Source organism: Meriones unguiculatus, chromosome 21 (genome assembly GCF_030254825.1).
Source record: "Meriones unguiculatus strain TT.TT164.6M chromosome 21, Bangor_MerUng_6.1, whole genome shotgun sequence".
NCBI classification, from domain to species: Eukaryota; Metazoa; Chordata; class Mammalia; order Rodentia; family Muridae; genus Meriones; species Meriones unguiculatus.
Genome location: NC_083368.1, coordinates 45,931,182 through 45,945,736, shown reverse-complemented (window position 1 = coordinate 45,945,736; position 14,555 = coordinate 45,931,182). Strand labels below are relative to the sequence as shown.

The window sequence follows — 14,555 nt, the reverse complement described above, 5'->3', positions numbered from 1 at the left end:
ATGCCAGCCTACAGACTGGGAAAGGATCTTCACTAGCCCTATACCTGACAGAGGGCTAATATCAGAATATAAAAAGAACTCAAGAAGTTAAAAAGTCTTTTTTTTTTTAAGAAAAATGCTTTGTCCTTATGTGTATTTGTAGTGTGTGTGTGTGTGTGTGTGTGTGTGTCCACATTTTCTCATGTGTGCACACATTTGTGTGCGTGGCTGTGCATGCAAATATATGCATGCAGAGGCCTGAGGTGTGATGTTGGAAGTCTTCTATCATTTTTCAGCTGAAGCAGGGTTCTCAGTAGAACTCAGAGCTTGTGGGCATTACTAGTCTACCAGCTGGCTCTTGGGATCCCATCTCTGCCTTTGTAGTGATGGGAGCTAAAGATGAGTTGCCAAATTCACCTGGCTTCTATGTGGGTACCCATGTCCTTATCCTGATAGATACATCTTGGAACAATAACTCATGTACTTGTCATTTGAGGATTCATAAGTTAAACTTCATTTGAAAAGGTTCTTGCTCTTCAGTTCCAAATGTATGAAATAAGCAGCAGAAAGAGAATATAATAAAATCATTAAACTCATTACTGTTTTTAAAGATGTTTATTATAGATAATGAGGGAGTCTCTTTGCCTCTGACTTCCAACTGTCCCAGGTTAAAGAACCATGATATTTGCATATTTAACTTTCATTCACTTTATTCATAATTTGAGTTTTTGACACACAACAATTCATTAAAAGTTTTAATAAAAGTTCACTTGAAAGTAATCAATATAATTCAGAAAAAGAGAATCATATATTAGAAGTTAAAGGTTTTGATATATAATTATTACATATTTGTCTTTAAAGTCTATCAAAACTATTTTAAAATATCAAAGCTTATAATTTATTAAATTGATATTTTATTACTATATTTTTTGACTAATCAATATATCCAAGAGTTTAAAACTTAAATTACAAAAAGTAATATAAAGCCATGAGACTGACCTTAGAAACTAGCATAATACAATCTCTATAGTCATGTTAGTAGCAATGCTTGGTGACGATTATCAAGCTATGACCTCTTTTCTGAGGATGGTACAATACTCTAAGGACATCTGAAATGCTTCTTTTATGATTGCCTTCAAGAAATATGAGTTTTATCATTTAGTTTTTTGACATGGTCTTTTGATCTGGTTTACAATAGAATTCCAGTTTGATCACCCATAAATCTGACAAGAATTGGAAATCTGAAAAAAAAATTATTAATCTTCAGTGAATGAAGATTTGACATCCATGAGCATATTCAGGCAAATGCTAATTCAGGTACTGAAAACAATTATGGAACTTGATAAATTATAGTAAGTATAATATAGAAAGTTTTTGTATGCCAATTCTTTAAAGGCTAAAATAGAGCTAAATGCTAAAATAGAACTACAGTTGAAAAGGGAATTCATGTTTTACGGGTTATAAAATTTATTGCAGAGGACATCTTGAAGATTTGCAACTGTTACTTTTTAATTTACACAAGTACTTCAGTTTTACAAACCCCCACAATTGTTAGTTCTCCTGTAAGTTTCTCTACATAAGCCGCTGTAGTAAAAATTGTGCTTAGATGCTGGACACAGACTTCATAGGAAACATTCTGAACTAGCACCAGAATTACTTGCAAGCAAGTGAAGCAGTCACAGGAATGTAGAGCACGAATGAAGTTTCTAACTACGTGGGAGAGAACTTCTAAAGAGCCAAGTACAGGCCTTGCAGTCACAGCCGGATGAACCCCAGCCATCAAACATTTGCTGCGAAAGTTCCTAGAGAGGAGGCCTTGACAGCACATTTTACATTGGATTCCAAAGAAGCTACAAAAATTCTCACGTGTGACATCACAGTCTTACAAAGAAAATTACCCTGTGGTAGGTATACTTACTTTATTTATGAGATCAATAAGACGGCAAATGCAAGAAAAAACACTCTAAAAGAATTGCATTACGGTTAACGTTTGCATTAGCTTTAAAATATACATCCAAATGAAACATCTTATTAAACAGGCTTGCAGGCTAATAATATCACAGAGGAATACATTTTCACATTTATTTGTCTTATTGTATTTGATAGTTATTATAAGCATATGCTTTTGTTACTGCACGGTTTTTAGAATGTTCGCATATATTACCTCTAGCTACCTTATGACCATATCAGTAAAAGCAATTTTAAAACATTACTCCTAGAGTAAAAGAAAATAAGAACTCCCATACTTTTATCATCAGTCATGCACAAAATTACTGTATCATTTGAGGAAATTGCCCCTTGACCCTTATCAAGTCATCACTACAAATACATGCTCTCTACTATAAAGAAAAACTGTTGTTACACTGAGTGTTGCCAATACTTGTTACACAATTAGCTACGAGATCTTTGGCTCTTAGTAGGGGGCAGTCATTATTTGTAACGATCTGTCAGTAAACATTTACGAACCTTGGTCACATCTTAAAAGTGTTCTTCATTATAAAAGCTGGGAAGCGAACAGAACAGTAGTGCTTTGTGTTACAACAACAAAATTGTGCAGTATCCAAATATGTGGACCTGGGGTCTAAGTGGTCAGTCGTGGCTCAGCTGCATGCTGACAGACGAGAAGGTGCGTCCTACGCTTGCGCACAAAGGGCCAATGACAACATCCGTCACGCCCTTCCATATCGTCTGCACGGAAGGCAGGACCATTAGACAGGTCTTCACAAAAGGCATTAGGATCCTTGAACGGGCAAGAGGGAAAATACAAGCATCGTTAATGTGACTACTAACAGTTGGTGTTATCAGGTAAGGGGCCTGACCCACATGTGTGAACAAATATAATAATGGCTTAACAGTTCAAAATAAATAAAGGGACAATGGCCAGAGTGATAAGAAATACAAGAGGTACGTTGCTTAAAAGATAAACAGATACATGGATGATAGATGTTAATATTCTCTCTGCTGGCTGAATGCTAGTGGAAACGGTAAAACAAAAATAAACAAAACAGTTCATTCTCTGCCAGATCCCTGCTCCTAAACTTTAACCGGCTAGCACATCCTGTTTCTCTGAGGTTCTACTTCCTGCCTGCCTTTCCTGTGGCCTCTCTCCTTGCCTTCCCTCTTAGTCAGCCTGGATGGGAGCCTCCTCACTGCATTTCTAATGTACTGAAACAAACCTCTTAATTTCCAAATTTGTCAAAAAGCATGGTGCTTATATTTCTGTCTTTCCTTCTAGAATATGTGCTGAACTTTCTCTTTAAGTGAAAATGAATTTAGCATTGTTCAGCGTCATAATTTTTCATCTATTATATCACTAACTATTGCACATTATGATTTTTCATAGTAATTACACTCATCAAAAAGGGCTGTGTGGTGTAGCTAGAAGAGAAAATATTATTCCTACGTTTGTATACTTTTTCTGAAGTAGCTTAATATTCTTATATTTCCCAGGTGAATTTTTGTGTGTAATCGCCTCGAACAATGTTCCCTTTGAGCGCAAAAGTGTGTGTGAATTTTGAGAACTGCCAGAGGTCTCGATGGAATTTTTATTATTACTTGGGTGAAGAGTTGGGAGCAAGGTTGATTTTCTTGGATTGCTCTTAAAATGTGACTTAACTAAAGGCCCATTGCATTTGTCCCAGGAGATCAGCAACTGTGTGTTTGATGATTTGTTTTTAGGGTGCTGAATTATTCATACTGCCCATCTACACAGACTATATTTACCTTATGTTTTACCTTATGTTACCTTATATTTACCTTATGTTCCAACTGATAAATATTTGAAGCAATAATGTAAAAAATAATTAATTATAAGGGCTTTAGGACTAAACAGCTGACTAAAGGTTGAGTGATGTCAACCTCTAATGGCTTATTCCACATGTCACTTGATGCCACTTTGACACATTGCCACAAATAAACAAAGAACAGAAATCTTACAAAACCAGCTGTTGGGGCTAAGCCTTACTACCTGGCTTGAGATGTCCACATGGCAGTGTCGTTTAATAAATAACAATCAATAGTCTTATTTTGAAATCAGAATATAAAATAACCTCAAATTAATAGAAGTCTGAAGTTTATGTCTGAAAGTTTCTTTATGAAATCCATTTTACCTCGATGTCCACTCTTCCTCAGCCTAATTATTTTCTATCTTCATAACCCCTTATATCTCCGGGATCTATAAGGGACTTGTGCTGTGATCATGATCAGCAAAGTGTAGTTGCCCACGTTTGAAGATTTCAGCTCACTGGATGTGATAAACGCATTTTATTGCCTTCAAATTGCACTCTCTTTGTCCCAGCTCAACAATCCTTGGATATAGGATCTGAGTTACGTTCTCACCATTGTTGATTAATTCTCTTCTAAAACTGCACACAGTTTAGAGTAATGATAAATGTAACCTACCAAATACTTCTTATGCAAACTTCATAACCTATAGATTCTATATGCTGACACTAGATAATTAGCCTAAGATTGGGGATTGTTATTTGTTTTTATACTACAGTGTCTTGAAGACTGTTTTGGCTCAGCAATGTGCTGTATTGAAAACATCTAAAATGAGAAGCTGAGAACTGTATTTACAGCAACTGGACATCTATTTGCATCAATTCCAGAAAAAATTAGAGTATAGATGTCCCAGTCACATTTCTTCAGTTATGATGCATTTATTTACAGTAAACTTATTTGCCAAATGATGAATTTGGCAATTTATTTGATCTGACATCAAATAAAATGTCATCAAATAAAATCAGATCACCGATCCTAATGACCCAAACATTTGCGTGAAGGTCCAGTATAACCAGATAGCTGTATTTTAGCATTTGTTATTTATTTGGGTGGACAATCCAAAGTCTAGCTGTCAGGATGTATAGTTGTAAATCTAGTTACTAAAGATGAGACACAAGGATTGCTTGAGCCCAGTAGTTCAAAGCCAACTTGGGCAACAGAGTAAGCTCTGTGCTCACAAATAGACAAGACCATGGGCAACAGAGTAAGCTCTGTGCTCACAAATAGACAAGACCATGAATAAACTGAATAACCCTCCACACACACACAAACAATAATAACAACCAGTGCAAAAATATAAAATCAAATGTGTGGTGACATGGTGACTTGATCTATAGCCCCTTTATCTATCTATCTATCTATCTATCTATCTATCTATCTATCTATTTATATTTTCTCAACTTTGGTTAAACAATAAACAATCCCTTGTTTAATAAATATAAAATAAAAAACTAAAAGAAAAAAAAACAAAAAACAAAAGCCAAGCTTGCTCATAAGCTATAAAGTTTCCCATCAATCTGCCTTCTATGTTAGGGGATGTAATCTAGTAATGATAACTCTATTTCTTGATACACTGCATCAAGGCACAAGGTAACGTAGAAGCATAGATTCATGGCTACCTGATGACAACTCTGTGACAATTAAATATTAATGTCCCAGATGAATGCAATTTGAAGAACAGTCTGAAGTTAAATAATACATATTATGTGTCTAAAGGGGAAGTGGGATGATGATTCACCGGTGGAGGCCGAACACAAAACTTCTCCCACTCTCAGAAAAGACAGGTGGAGAGAAGCATCACTGGGCTCATTGTAGTACCCTTAATATCTTCCCAGCATTTAGCAAATGAGAACCCCCCCCCCATTCTTTCATGAAAGCTATGGGACAGCCTAGAATTATCAATTAATCTCCATCTGTGTTTACCGAGAGCATCAAAGCTAGCATGTCACAGTGTTGTAGATCTTTTGTCTTTTCCTATGTTGGCAAGTGGAAAAAAGACACATTTAGATGTTCCACTGGCAGTTTTAATTAACTAGGAATTCTTAATTTTAAGTGTTTATTTGGGCATGTAAGAAACCTATATGTGTGGGAATGTCAGATATTGTAACCGTGAACATGGCTTGTGTGGCTTCTCTTCTCTGGCAATCTTCTGGCACTTTCAACGTAGCTGCCTACAACCTCAAGCAATTAAATCGCTGTTCTTTTTTTTTATCCTTTGATCATCTGAATTTATATTTATCTTCCAAAAGACTTTTTTTTTTTTCAGATTTCTTTCCCTCATAAAGTTACCCTTGTTTCCCAACTTCTCTGTTACAGTTCATCTATTTTCTCACCATTCGCATCTGTATCTAAATCCCCCCTCACAGAAGAGGGGCAAGCTGAAGAAAGGTTTGTGTCTTTGCCCGTCAAAACTGAGCACCTGATAGACTTAGTGTGGAGAACTAGCTAGCTAACAGGAAGTTCAGGTAGAGACTGAAAAGAGTTATTTGATAACTCTTAACAGTAAACAAGTGAATAACCTTTAACACGAAAGAATTTCTTGGAGGAATATGCTGTTTCTCACGAGAACAGTTGGAGTACTTACAAACATCCTATCAATGCTCGTTAGGTTTTCATAATTATTTTTCTCGTAACTAGATGCCATTTTCATTCGTGCTTCCTAGGTGAGACGATAATGTAATGGCCTTCTTCCATTGTTTCAGACCTTGAGTTTTTGCTTCTCCATGGCGGGTGGTGTGCAAACCCATCATTGTGGACACCTCCGGCCTCCCCTGGTTCCACTACTGCCTTTCAGCAGTGGTACTGTTGACTAAAGCCTGCCATTGTTGAGTCAAACAGTCAGGGGCGTTCTGCTCTGAACGCACGTTTGTTTTAGCCAAGCACAGATGGTGACTGAATAAAAGGCAATGAAAGGAGGAAAGGACCTGCCCTGATCCACAGGCACAAGTCACAACAGGGCCTTGGGAGAGCAGCTTGTGGCAGGAAGCATCCTTCCAGGCCCCACCTCCGTACCCAGCTCAGCCTTCGGCTGCAAGGAAAACTCACACCCAGGAAAGAGGCCCGGCTTCCTTCTGTTTAAACTCTCAGCTGGGGGGACTATTATTCTAAAGAAAGCACATTGCCCCTGTGGTTTCTCAGGTCATGCTACCCTTGGAAACTAACGTAAGCCTTCTCTGCAAACCAGCCTGGGAAATAGGAAGAGCAGAGGGCAGGTGACACAAACATCTGTGTGCTTAGGAAGGCGGAGCCACCCCGTGTGCCCCTTCTCACCAGATGTGCAGACAGCTGAGGGTAGCAAAAAGGATACCGGCGAGGAAGGCCAAGGGGATGGCCAGAAACACCGTCAGGAACTTGTAGATCACGTATTTGCTGATCTCAAAGAGGGCATGGCTGCAGATCCACACTTTGTCAAAGGAATGTGTGGTCTCGGGCTCTGCGATCAGATCCTCGAAGCCGAGCTGCAGAGACAAGATGGGGGGGACCCATGCTGTCACCCAATCTGTCGGGGAAGGTGGGGCGAGGCTGTGGGAGGGGAGCAGCAAAGGCACTTCAAGCAGGGAAGTCGAAGGAAAGACACGGCTAGAGTATCGCCAGCTTTTCTGGGAGCGACAGTGGGCACACGGGACCTGGGACACCCCTGGCTTGCCGGGAGTCTGACGGCTGTGGGACCAGGGCTGGAGTGCCAATGGGACCACTGACCGCTGTTGGGGAGAAGCTGAAGAGGCGTCCTGCAGCACGCCAGGGACCCCCAGCAGCCTCCAGCCCAGGTGACAGCCCAGCCTGAAACTCACCTTGAGATGCGAGTTGAGCTGGTGAGGGTCCCGGTCGCGACTCGAGTCCACGTACTTCTCGGGATCCGCGTAGTCGACGCCGCTGCGGTGGCTGTAGGCGTCGTCGGCCATGAAGAGCTGCACGTCGGCCTTCTCGGTCTCCAGCCCCATCGCGGCTGGCGCTGCAGGAGCGGCTCGGGTCGGTGCGGTCCCGAGGCAGCGCGGCCACCCTTCTCCCAGCCCCGCCCCGCTTCCCTGGCCTCCCGCGGCCCGGGCGGGCGGCGGCTTCCCGCGGCGGGTTCCGCTCCCTGTCTTTGGCTGGTCGAGCCCCGCCCCGCCCCGCCGGGCCTGCGGGCTGGGAGGGCACCTCTCCAGTAGCTTGCCCGAAGGAGCACCGGGCGTCCGGATGAGTCACCTCCTGGCTCCGTGGAGCCAGGCAGACCTCACTGGCCGCTTGGCTAGCAGTTCAGACTGGGGGCGCTTACTAGAGGGAGGTCCCGAGGTGCTTGGGGGTGAGCAATAGGAAATTCATCCCTTGGTTCTTTTTAAAGCTGTGGCACTTGAGAGCTACCTGAGAAAAGACGCTGTTAATTCATGCAAACCCTTTACCTGGGCCTTAACTCACGGCAAGTTTTGCTGCTGCGTTGTGAGTCTAAGAGCCAAGCGTACCTGATGGACAGGTGATGGAAGCCGCCAGCCCTTCAGTTTTTTCAGAGTAGGTTGTGTGAGGCTTTTGTTCTAGGAGTTTGCACCGTCATACCCCAAGGAGAGGTCTGCTTTTCTACCGACAAGACAAACTGCAACTAACTTTGGATTTTCCCTTCAGTCAGGATTTCATTCAGAGATTTCAGGAATGAACAACTCTTACAGACAGATCTGTAATACCCTTGTCGGAGCAGCTAAACAGAAGAGTACAACCATGCCATGGTACATGAGTGAGCCTGCTGACCATTCTTTCAAGAGATTGAGTAGGGAGGAGTTGACATAAGAGGCTTACGTTCTGGCACACTTAAACTTTGCTTACGGGAAACAAGAATTTAGGGAATACATATTTAGAATGATGCTTGCAGCTTGCCCAGGGTGCAGGAGATAGTACCAAAGAGTAAGGGTTCAGAGCCTGCTGTACATACCAAATCCCTTGTAGCAACTGGATCTGAAGGAGTCTTTGGAAAAGGAAAGGCTATTTGGGGAATAATAAAAGTTATAAAACAAACAAACACACAAACAGCCCAGTAGCTGACTGGGTAACGTATTCTGGAGCCAAAATTCTCTATGTCTTAAATAAGGCGTGTCTTCTGCCACTGCCGTGTGTGATGTCAGTGTGGAAGCAGTGCAGAATGTCACAGGGTGGAATCCAGGACCTGGAGGGCTCTCCTCTCCTTCCTGTAGCCCTGTTTTCCAAGCCTCCGACTCCCCTCCCCAAGCTTATACTTACTCTTTCTGGTTTTATTTAAGTTCTTTGCAATTTAAAGGGCTGGAATAGGCCTCACACTCACTGCTTTCTCAGTACTTCATTCTCCTGCATTCATTCGGACAGGCTGACTCTCTGAGAGTCCGGCAGGGTCTAAATGCTGTTCCCAAAAGGCAGGGGTCTGAAGCAGAAGCCAACATGTTAATTACCAGGGTGTGGAAGAGACTGTTTACATCCAATCAGTCATTTCTAAAGCTCACACTTCCTCAACTTTGTAAGATCGTTCATGAGAAGAAGAAAATCATGGCTGCAGCATGGGTGGTGACTGAGCATCTGGCATTCGGGTGTCATCCAGGTCTTTGGAGTACCCTGACATTTCCAATGCTATCAGGAAAATTGAGAGAACCGTTGCAAATAACTGCTGAATTTTTCAGGCAGTGGAGACAAGAGGCCATCCAAAGGTGAAACTAACATGCCTTTTATTGGACAGTTTCAGTTACAGACTCATTTGTAAAATTATAAGTATTTATTTTTTTAAAAAGATGTGTCTGGAAGCCCATGTTAAAAATAGAACCTGTCTGGATTTGGTGTATGGCGCCTAGAATTCAAAAGAGGAAGACTCACATGTTGACGTATTGAATATATCCCTCTTCTATGGGTTGGAACTGACACTCTTATTTTTAATGACATTCTTGCCCATTTCACTATTTTAATTCAAGTTTTTTTTTTTTAAAAACGTTGCTATAAAAGCAATTTTGCTCAACTTATTAGAATATTCTTAGACCGTGTCAGCTGCCATTGTCCTCAAGGGGATTAAACCAGCATGATTCCCACAGCAAAGATGGTCCCATCTATGCTAAGCTGAGAAATTTACCAAGAAAGAAAGAAGTGAGTGAGATGGATTAGAGCTAAGTGGTTGAGTAGACACCAGCATTACCCTTCAGTGAACCTCACCAGCAGTTTCCATTGCAAGGAAGGAGCCCTGGAATTTAATGGGAAAGCCGTGCTGCCGGTGCTTTCCTTTCTGCCTATTATTATGTAGTATGACTTGTTAACAAGACCGAGTTCTAGAGGGCTTATTAAAACAATGGGGGAGTATAACTGGATCATAGACTAGTATTTGTGAGTAGGATTTTGTTCCTTCATTTTCTCAGCACACCATGAGAAGGAAGTTCTTTTTCTGGCTTGCTGTAATGTGTTTGTGAATAAATAAATGAATAAAAATCCGTTTTCCTCTTCAGTTTTTCTTCTCAAATCACAAACATTTCTTCTGCTGCCCTGTATGGCTCACATACAACTTTACTCACTGGTTATTCATGGAAATGATTTCTTGATGCTTAAAGCAGTTGGGTTAGAGGAGGCTTGCTCAACTTCCACATTATTGACATATTCGGTCAGCTCATCCTGTGCTGTGAGGACTTGTCCCATGAACTGTAAAAGGTTTAGCAACAGCCCTGGCTTCTGCCCCACTAGCTACAGATAATGCTGCCCAGTCATGACAACCTCAAATGTTTCCAGACATTGCCAAATGTCCCCTGAGGACCCAAGTCACCTTTCCCCGCCTTGCCTGGGTCTGAGAACCATGGAATTCACCACCAGTTAAATAATATCATAGGAGAAAAAAATTGAGGCCTGCCTATATATTAGTAAGCCCCTGCTTAAGACAAAGTTTGGAATTGTGTTAATAACTTACCAGGAACCCTGGTTCTTAATTGTGAAACATCTTCATGTCTATAAAAAGCTAAGTCCAACATAAAAGTACACATAGATACATAAAAAGGTTAAGTGTAATGATTTTGTTTATTTAATATTTTCAAAATAATCAGCTACCGGATTTTTTCTTAATTTTTGTATTATAATTTATTCACTTTGTATCCCAGCTGTAACCCCCTTCCTCATGGCTACCAATCCTACCCTCCTTCCCTCTTCTCTTCCCATGCCTCTCCCCCAGTTCACTGATAGAGGATGTCCTCCTTCCCTTCCATCTGACTCTAGCCTATCAGGTCTCATAGGGACTGGCTACATTGTCTTCTGTGGCCTGGTAAGGCTGTTCCTCTCTCAGGGGGAGGTGATCAAAGAGCCAGCCAGTAAGTTCAAGTTAGAGACAGCCCCTGTTCCCTTTACTAGGGAGCCCATTTGGAGACTGAACTGCCATGGGCTACATCTGTGCAGGGGTTCTAGGTTATTGCCATGCATAGTCCTTGGTTGGAGTATCAGTTTCAGAAAAGACCCCTGGACCCAGAAGTTTTGGTTCTGTTACTCTCCTTGTGGAGCTTCTGTCCCCTCCAGGTCTTTTACCCCTCTTCTTTTATAAGGTTCCCTGCATTCTGTCCAAAGTTTGGCTATGAGTATCAGCATCTGCTTCAGTACCCTGCTGGGTAGAGTCTTTCAGAGGCCCTCTGTGGTGTAGGTTCCTATCTTGTTCCTTGTTTTCTCCCTCTTCTGATGTCCATCCTGTCTGCCTTTCTGAGTGAGGATTGATCATCTTACCCAAGGGTCCTCCTTCTTGCTTAACTTCTTTAGGTGTACAGATTTTAGAATGTTTATCCTATATTATGTGTCTAATATTCACTTATAACTGAGTATATACTATGTGTTTCTTTCTGCTTCTGGGATACCTCACTCAGGATGATCTTTTCTAGTTCCCACCATTTGCCTGCAAATTTCATGATTTCCTCCTTTTTGATTGCTGAGTAGTATTCCATTGTGTAAAAATACCACAATTTCTGTATCTATTCCTCAGTTGAGGAACACCTGGGTTGCTTCCAGATTCTGGCTACTACAAATAAATCTGCTACAAACATGGTTGAGCAAATGTCCTTGTTGTATACGTGAGCATGTTTTGGATATATGCCTAGGATTGGTATAGCTGGGTCTTGAGAAAACGCTATTCCTAATTGTCTGAGAAAGCACCAGATTGATTTCCAGAGTGGTTGTACAAGTTTACATTCCCACCAGCAGTGGAGGAGGGTTCCCCTTTATCCACATCCTCTCCAGCATGTGTTGTCTCTTGAGTTTCTGATCTTAGCCATTCTGATGCTGTAATGTGAAATCTTAGGGTTGTTTTGATTTGCATTTCCCTGATGACTACACTGAGCATTTCTTTAATTTCTTTAAGTTTCTCTGCCACTTGATATTCCTCTACAGAGAATTCTTTGTTTAGCTCTGTACCCCATTTTTTAATTGGATGACTTGGTTTGTTGGTGTTTAACTTCTTGAGTTCTTTATATATTCTGAATATTAGCTCTTTGTCAGATATAGGGTTGGTGAAGATCCTTTCCCAGTCTGTAGGCTGTCTTTTTGTTCTGGTGACAGTGTCCTTTGCTTTACAGAATCTTTTCAGTTTCATCAAATTTTCAATACAACATTGGTATTGGTTAAGGGATATGCAGATCCATCAAGAGAACCCTAGGAAGCAACTTCCAAACCCTGTCTGATTGTCAGACCTCCTATACTTTTCTTCATAGAGGTATGGGGCATTTAGATGATTATATCTGCATTTGCATTTCGAGATGTCTTTATCCTTTATCTTTCACTTTAAGACCATATGAAATTCAGGGACTTTTGAAAATTCCCACCTATTAGTTAATTTTCCCAAGTTTTAGGTGACATTAACTGAGGAATCTATGTCCTTTGTAGAAGACTATCAAGGTGTCAGCTGATCAGGTTTTGTACTGTCACAAGGACACGACTTGAGAAACTTAGAAACACAAGTTGCTTCTTGTTTGATCTCTCCATGGCACAGTGGGCTTTCAAGAAGTAATTACTCAAATACCTCACTAGGTTTTGTTTTGTTTTTTTCTTCACACCTTTTCCTCTGCTCCTCATTTAACCCTCTCCTTCCACCATCCCCTATCTTCTGAAAATGTGCTGGAACCTGCCTCTGCCTGAAGTTTAAAGAATCAGATAAAAAGCGTGTGTCATTAAAGTTCTTCAATTATCACACATGTGAAGGGTGCCAGATACTTAATGGAAGTTTCCTTTTTCTTGCATGCCACTTGTCTTTTTTTCCCCTGTGCCATGTTAAGTCAGTCTTGCATCAGTGACCAGGAATTTCTGGTTAATATTAAGTAAGGAGCAGTTGCTAGTTTGTAATTGGTGCCAGCTTCATATTTTGTCTGCCTCAAAGAGGACCTCCCCTGCTCAAAAAATGTCATACATGAGGATTTTCAAAATTACCTTTTGTGTGGGCATGCCTGGCTCTTGGAAACAACAGGGGAATACTGTGCACTCTCGAGAAGTCAGTCTACCCCGCTGAAGATGATTGCAAAGGTCGTTCTATTCTCATTCAGAACAATGCAAGATGATTAATCTTAGCTTTATTTTATCCTGTTTGCCATAAGTAAAGGATGTTCTTGTTTGCCCTTCTAAGTGTCTCATTGATTTCTGGAGTACTGTATATACTAAAAAGACATCTCTATAGGACTCAGATAATTTATGTTTCTGGAACACAAAATAGAAACTCATTAACCCTTGGTGAGCACTAACGTTAAGTTAAACTTTTAAGAAGCACAATTTTCTCCCTATTCAGGTGGGATCCTGGGTTTTAGAAAACTACGTATTTGGCTTTTCCTGAGTATTAACAATGGATCATGAAGCTGCTTTCTTGATTTGAGGTTAAACACTCTTTTATTACATTTATCTATTAATTTTGTACGTGCATGCCACAGCCTACACATGGAAGTCAGAGGACAACCAAAGAGCTTGGTTCTCTTCCTCCAACATACAGTTCCCAGGGATGGAACCATGATTATCAGCCGTGTGCCACAGAGCCATCCTGCTGGTACTTGACTGTAGTTTTATTTTTTGGAAAAAATATTATGATAGCCCAGATAGAAGGCTTTGTGTTCAATAATAATAATAATAATTTTTCCATGTGTGTTTGTGTGCATACTTGTTTTGCTGTATGCATGTGTGTGTTCACGCACAGTAGTTCACTGCATTAACCTGTGGGGGCCAGAGGTTGGGAGCTGGTATCTTCCTCTATCACTGTTCACCTTCTCCTGAGACAGAGTCTTTTGGTGAGGCTGGTGAGCATTTTGGTTGGACAGGCTGAACAGTGAGCCTTTAGGACCCACCCGTCTTTGCCCCATAGGTTTGCAATGTGTGTTGCATTGCACTGACTCTCATAGGTACTGGGATCTGAACTGAAGTCCTCATGCTTGCACAGGAAGGAGTTTACCTGCTGTACCAGTTACTTTCTCCTCACTGTGATCAAATACGCCGCAAGAACTATCTAAGCAAGGGTTATTTTGGTTCACAGCTAGAAGGTTCCATTTATCATGGTAAAGAAGTCATGGTGCAAGGAATGTGAGGCAACTTGTTATATTGAAAAAGAGAAGGATGGATGCCTATAATCAGCTTGCTTTGTCCTTTTTCATTCATTCTGGGACCCTAACCTGTTGAATGATGCTATCCACAGTTAAGACGGATCTCCCTACTTTAATTAATCTAATCTCTCTCTCTCTCCAGCTATCAAGAAGTTAATCTAACCCACTTAATAGCTTACAAGCATGCCCAGGTTCTAAATTCTGTCAGTTCAGTAGTTACAACCATCACTCACATGGATTCATCTTCCTAGGCCCAATTTTCTCTTATTTACAATCATTGCT

At 41.0% G+C, this 14,555-nt stretch overlaps 1 protein-coding gene across 1 annotated transcript; it reads right to left on the bottom strand.

Annotated features, from left to right (window-relative positions):
• Positions 1-579: 579 nt before the first annotated feature.
• On the bottom strand, positions 580-7,860 carry Cav2 (caveolin 2). The gene is made up of 3 exons (XM_021644095.2): positions 7,554-7,860; positions 7,033-7,220; positions 580-2,719 (listed from the first exon to the last, which is right to left on the bottom strand). The coding sequence occupies exons 1-3, from the start codon at positions 7,701-7,703 to the stop codon at positions 2,569-2,571; spliced, it is 489 nt and encodes a 162-aa protein (XP_021499770.1). The 5' UTR covers positions 7,704-7,860; the 3' UTR covers positions 580-2,568.
• Positions 7,861-14,555: the final 6,695 nt, after the last annotated feature.

What these genes read in the sequence shown, in the direction of transcription:
- Cav2 (XM_021644095.2), bottom strand. Translation starts at nt 7,703, where the DNA reads ATGGGGCTGGAGACCGAGAAGGCCGACGTGCAGCTCTTCATGGCCGAC. An exon ending in AGCTCAACTCGCATCTCAAG is followed by an intron (nt 7,221 to 7,553) that starts GTGAGTTTCAGG and finishes TTGTCTCTGCAG; the next exon opens with CTCGGCTTCGAGGATCTGAT. An exon ending in CTCAGCTGTCTGCACATCTG is followed by an intron (nt 2,720 to 7,032) that starts GTGAGAAGGGGC and finishes TGCCCGTTCAAG; the next exon opens with GATCCTAATGCCTTTTGTGA.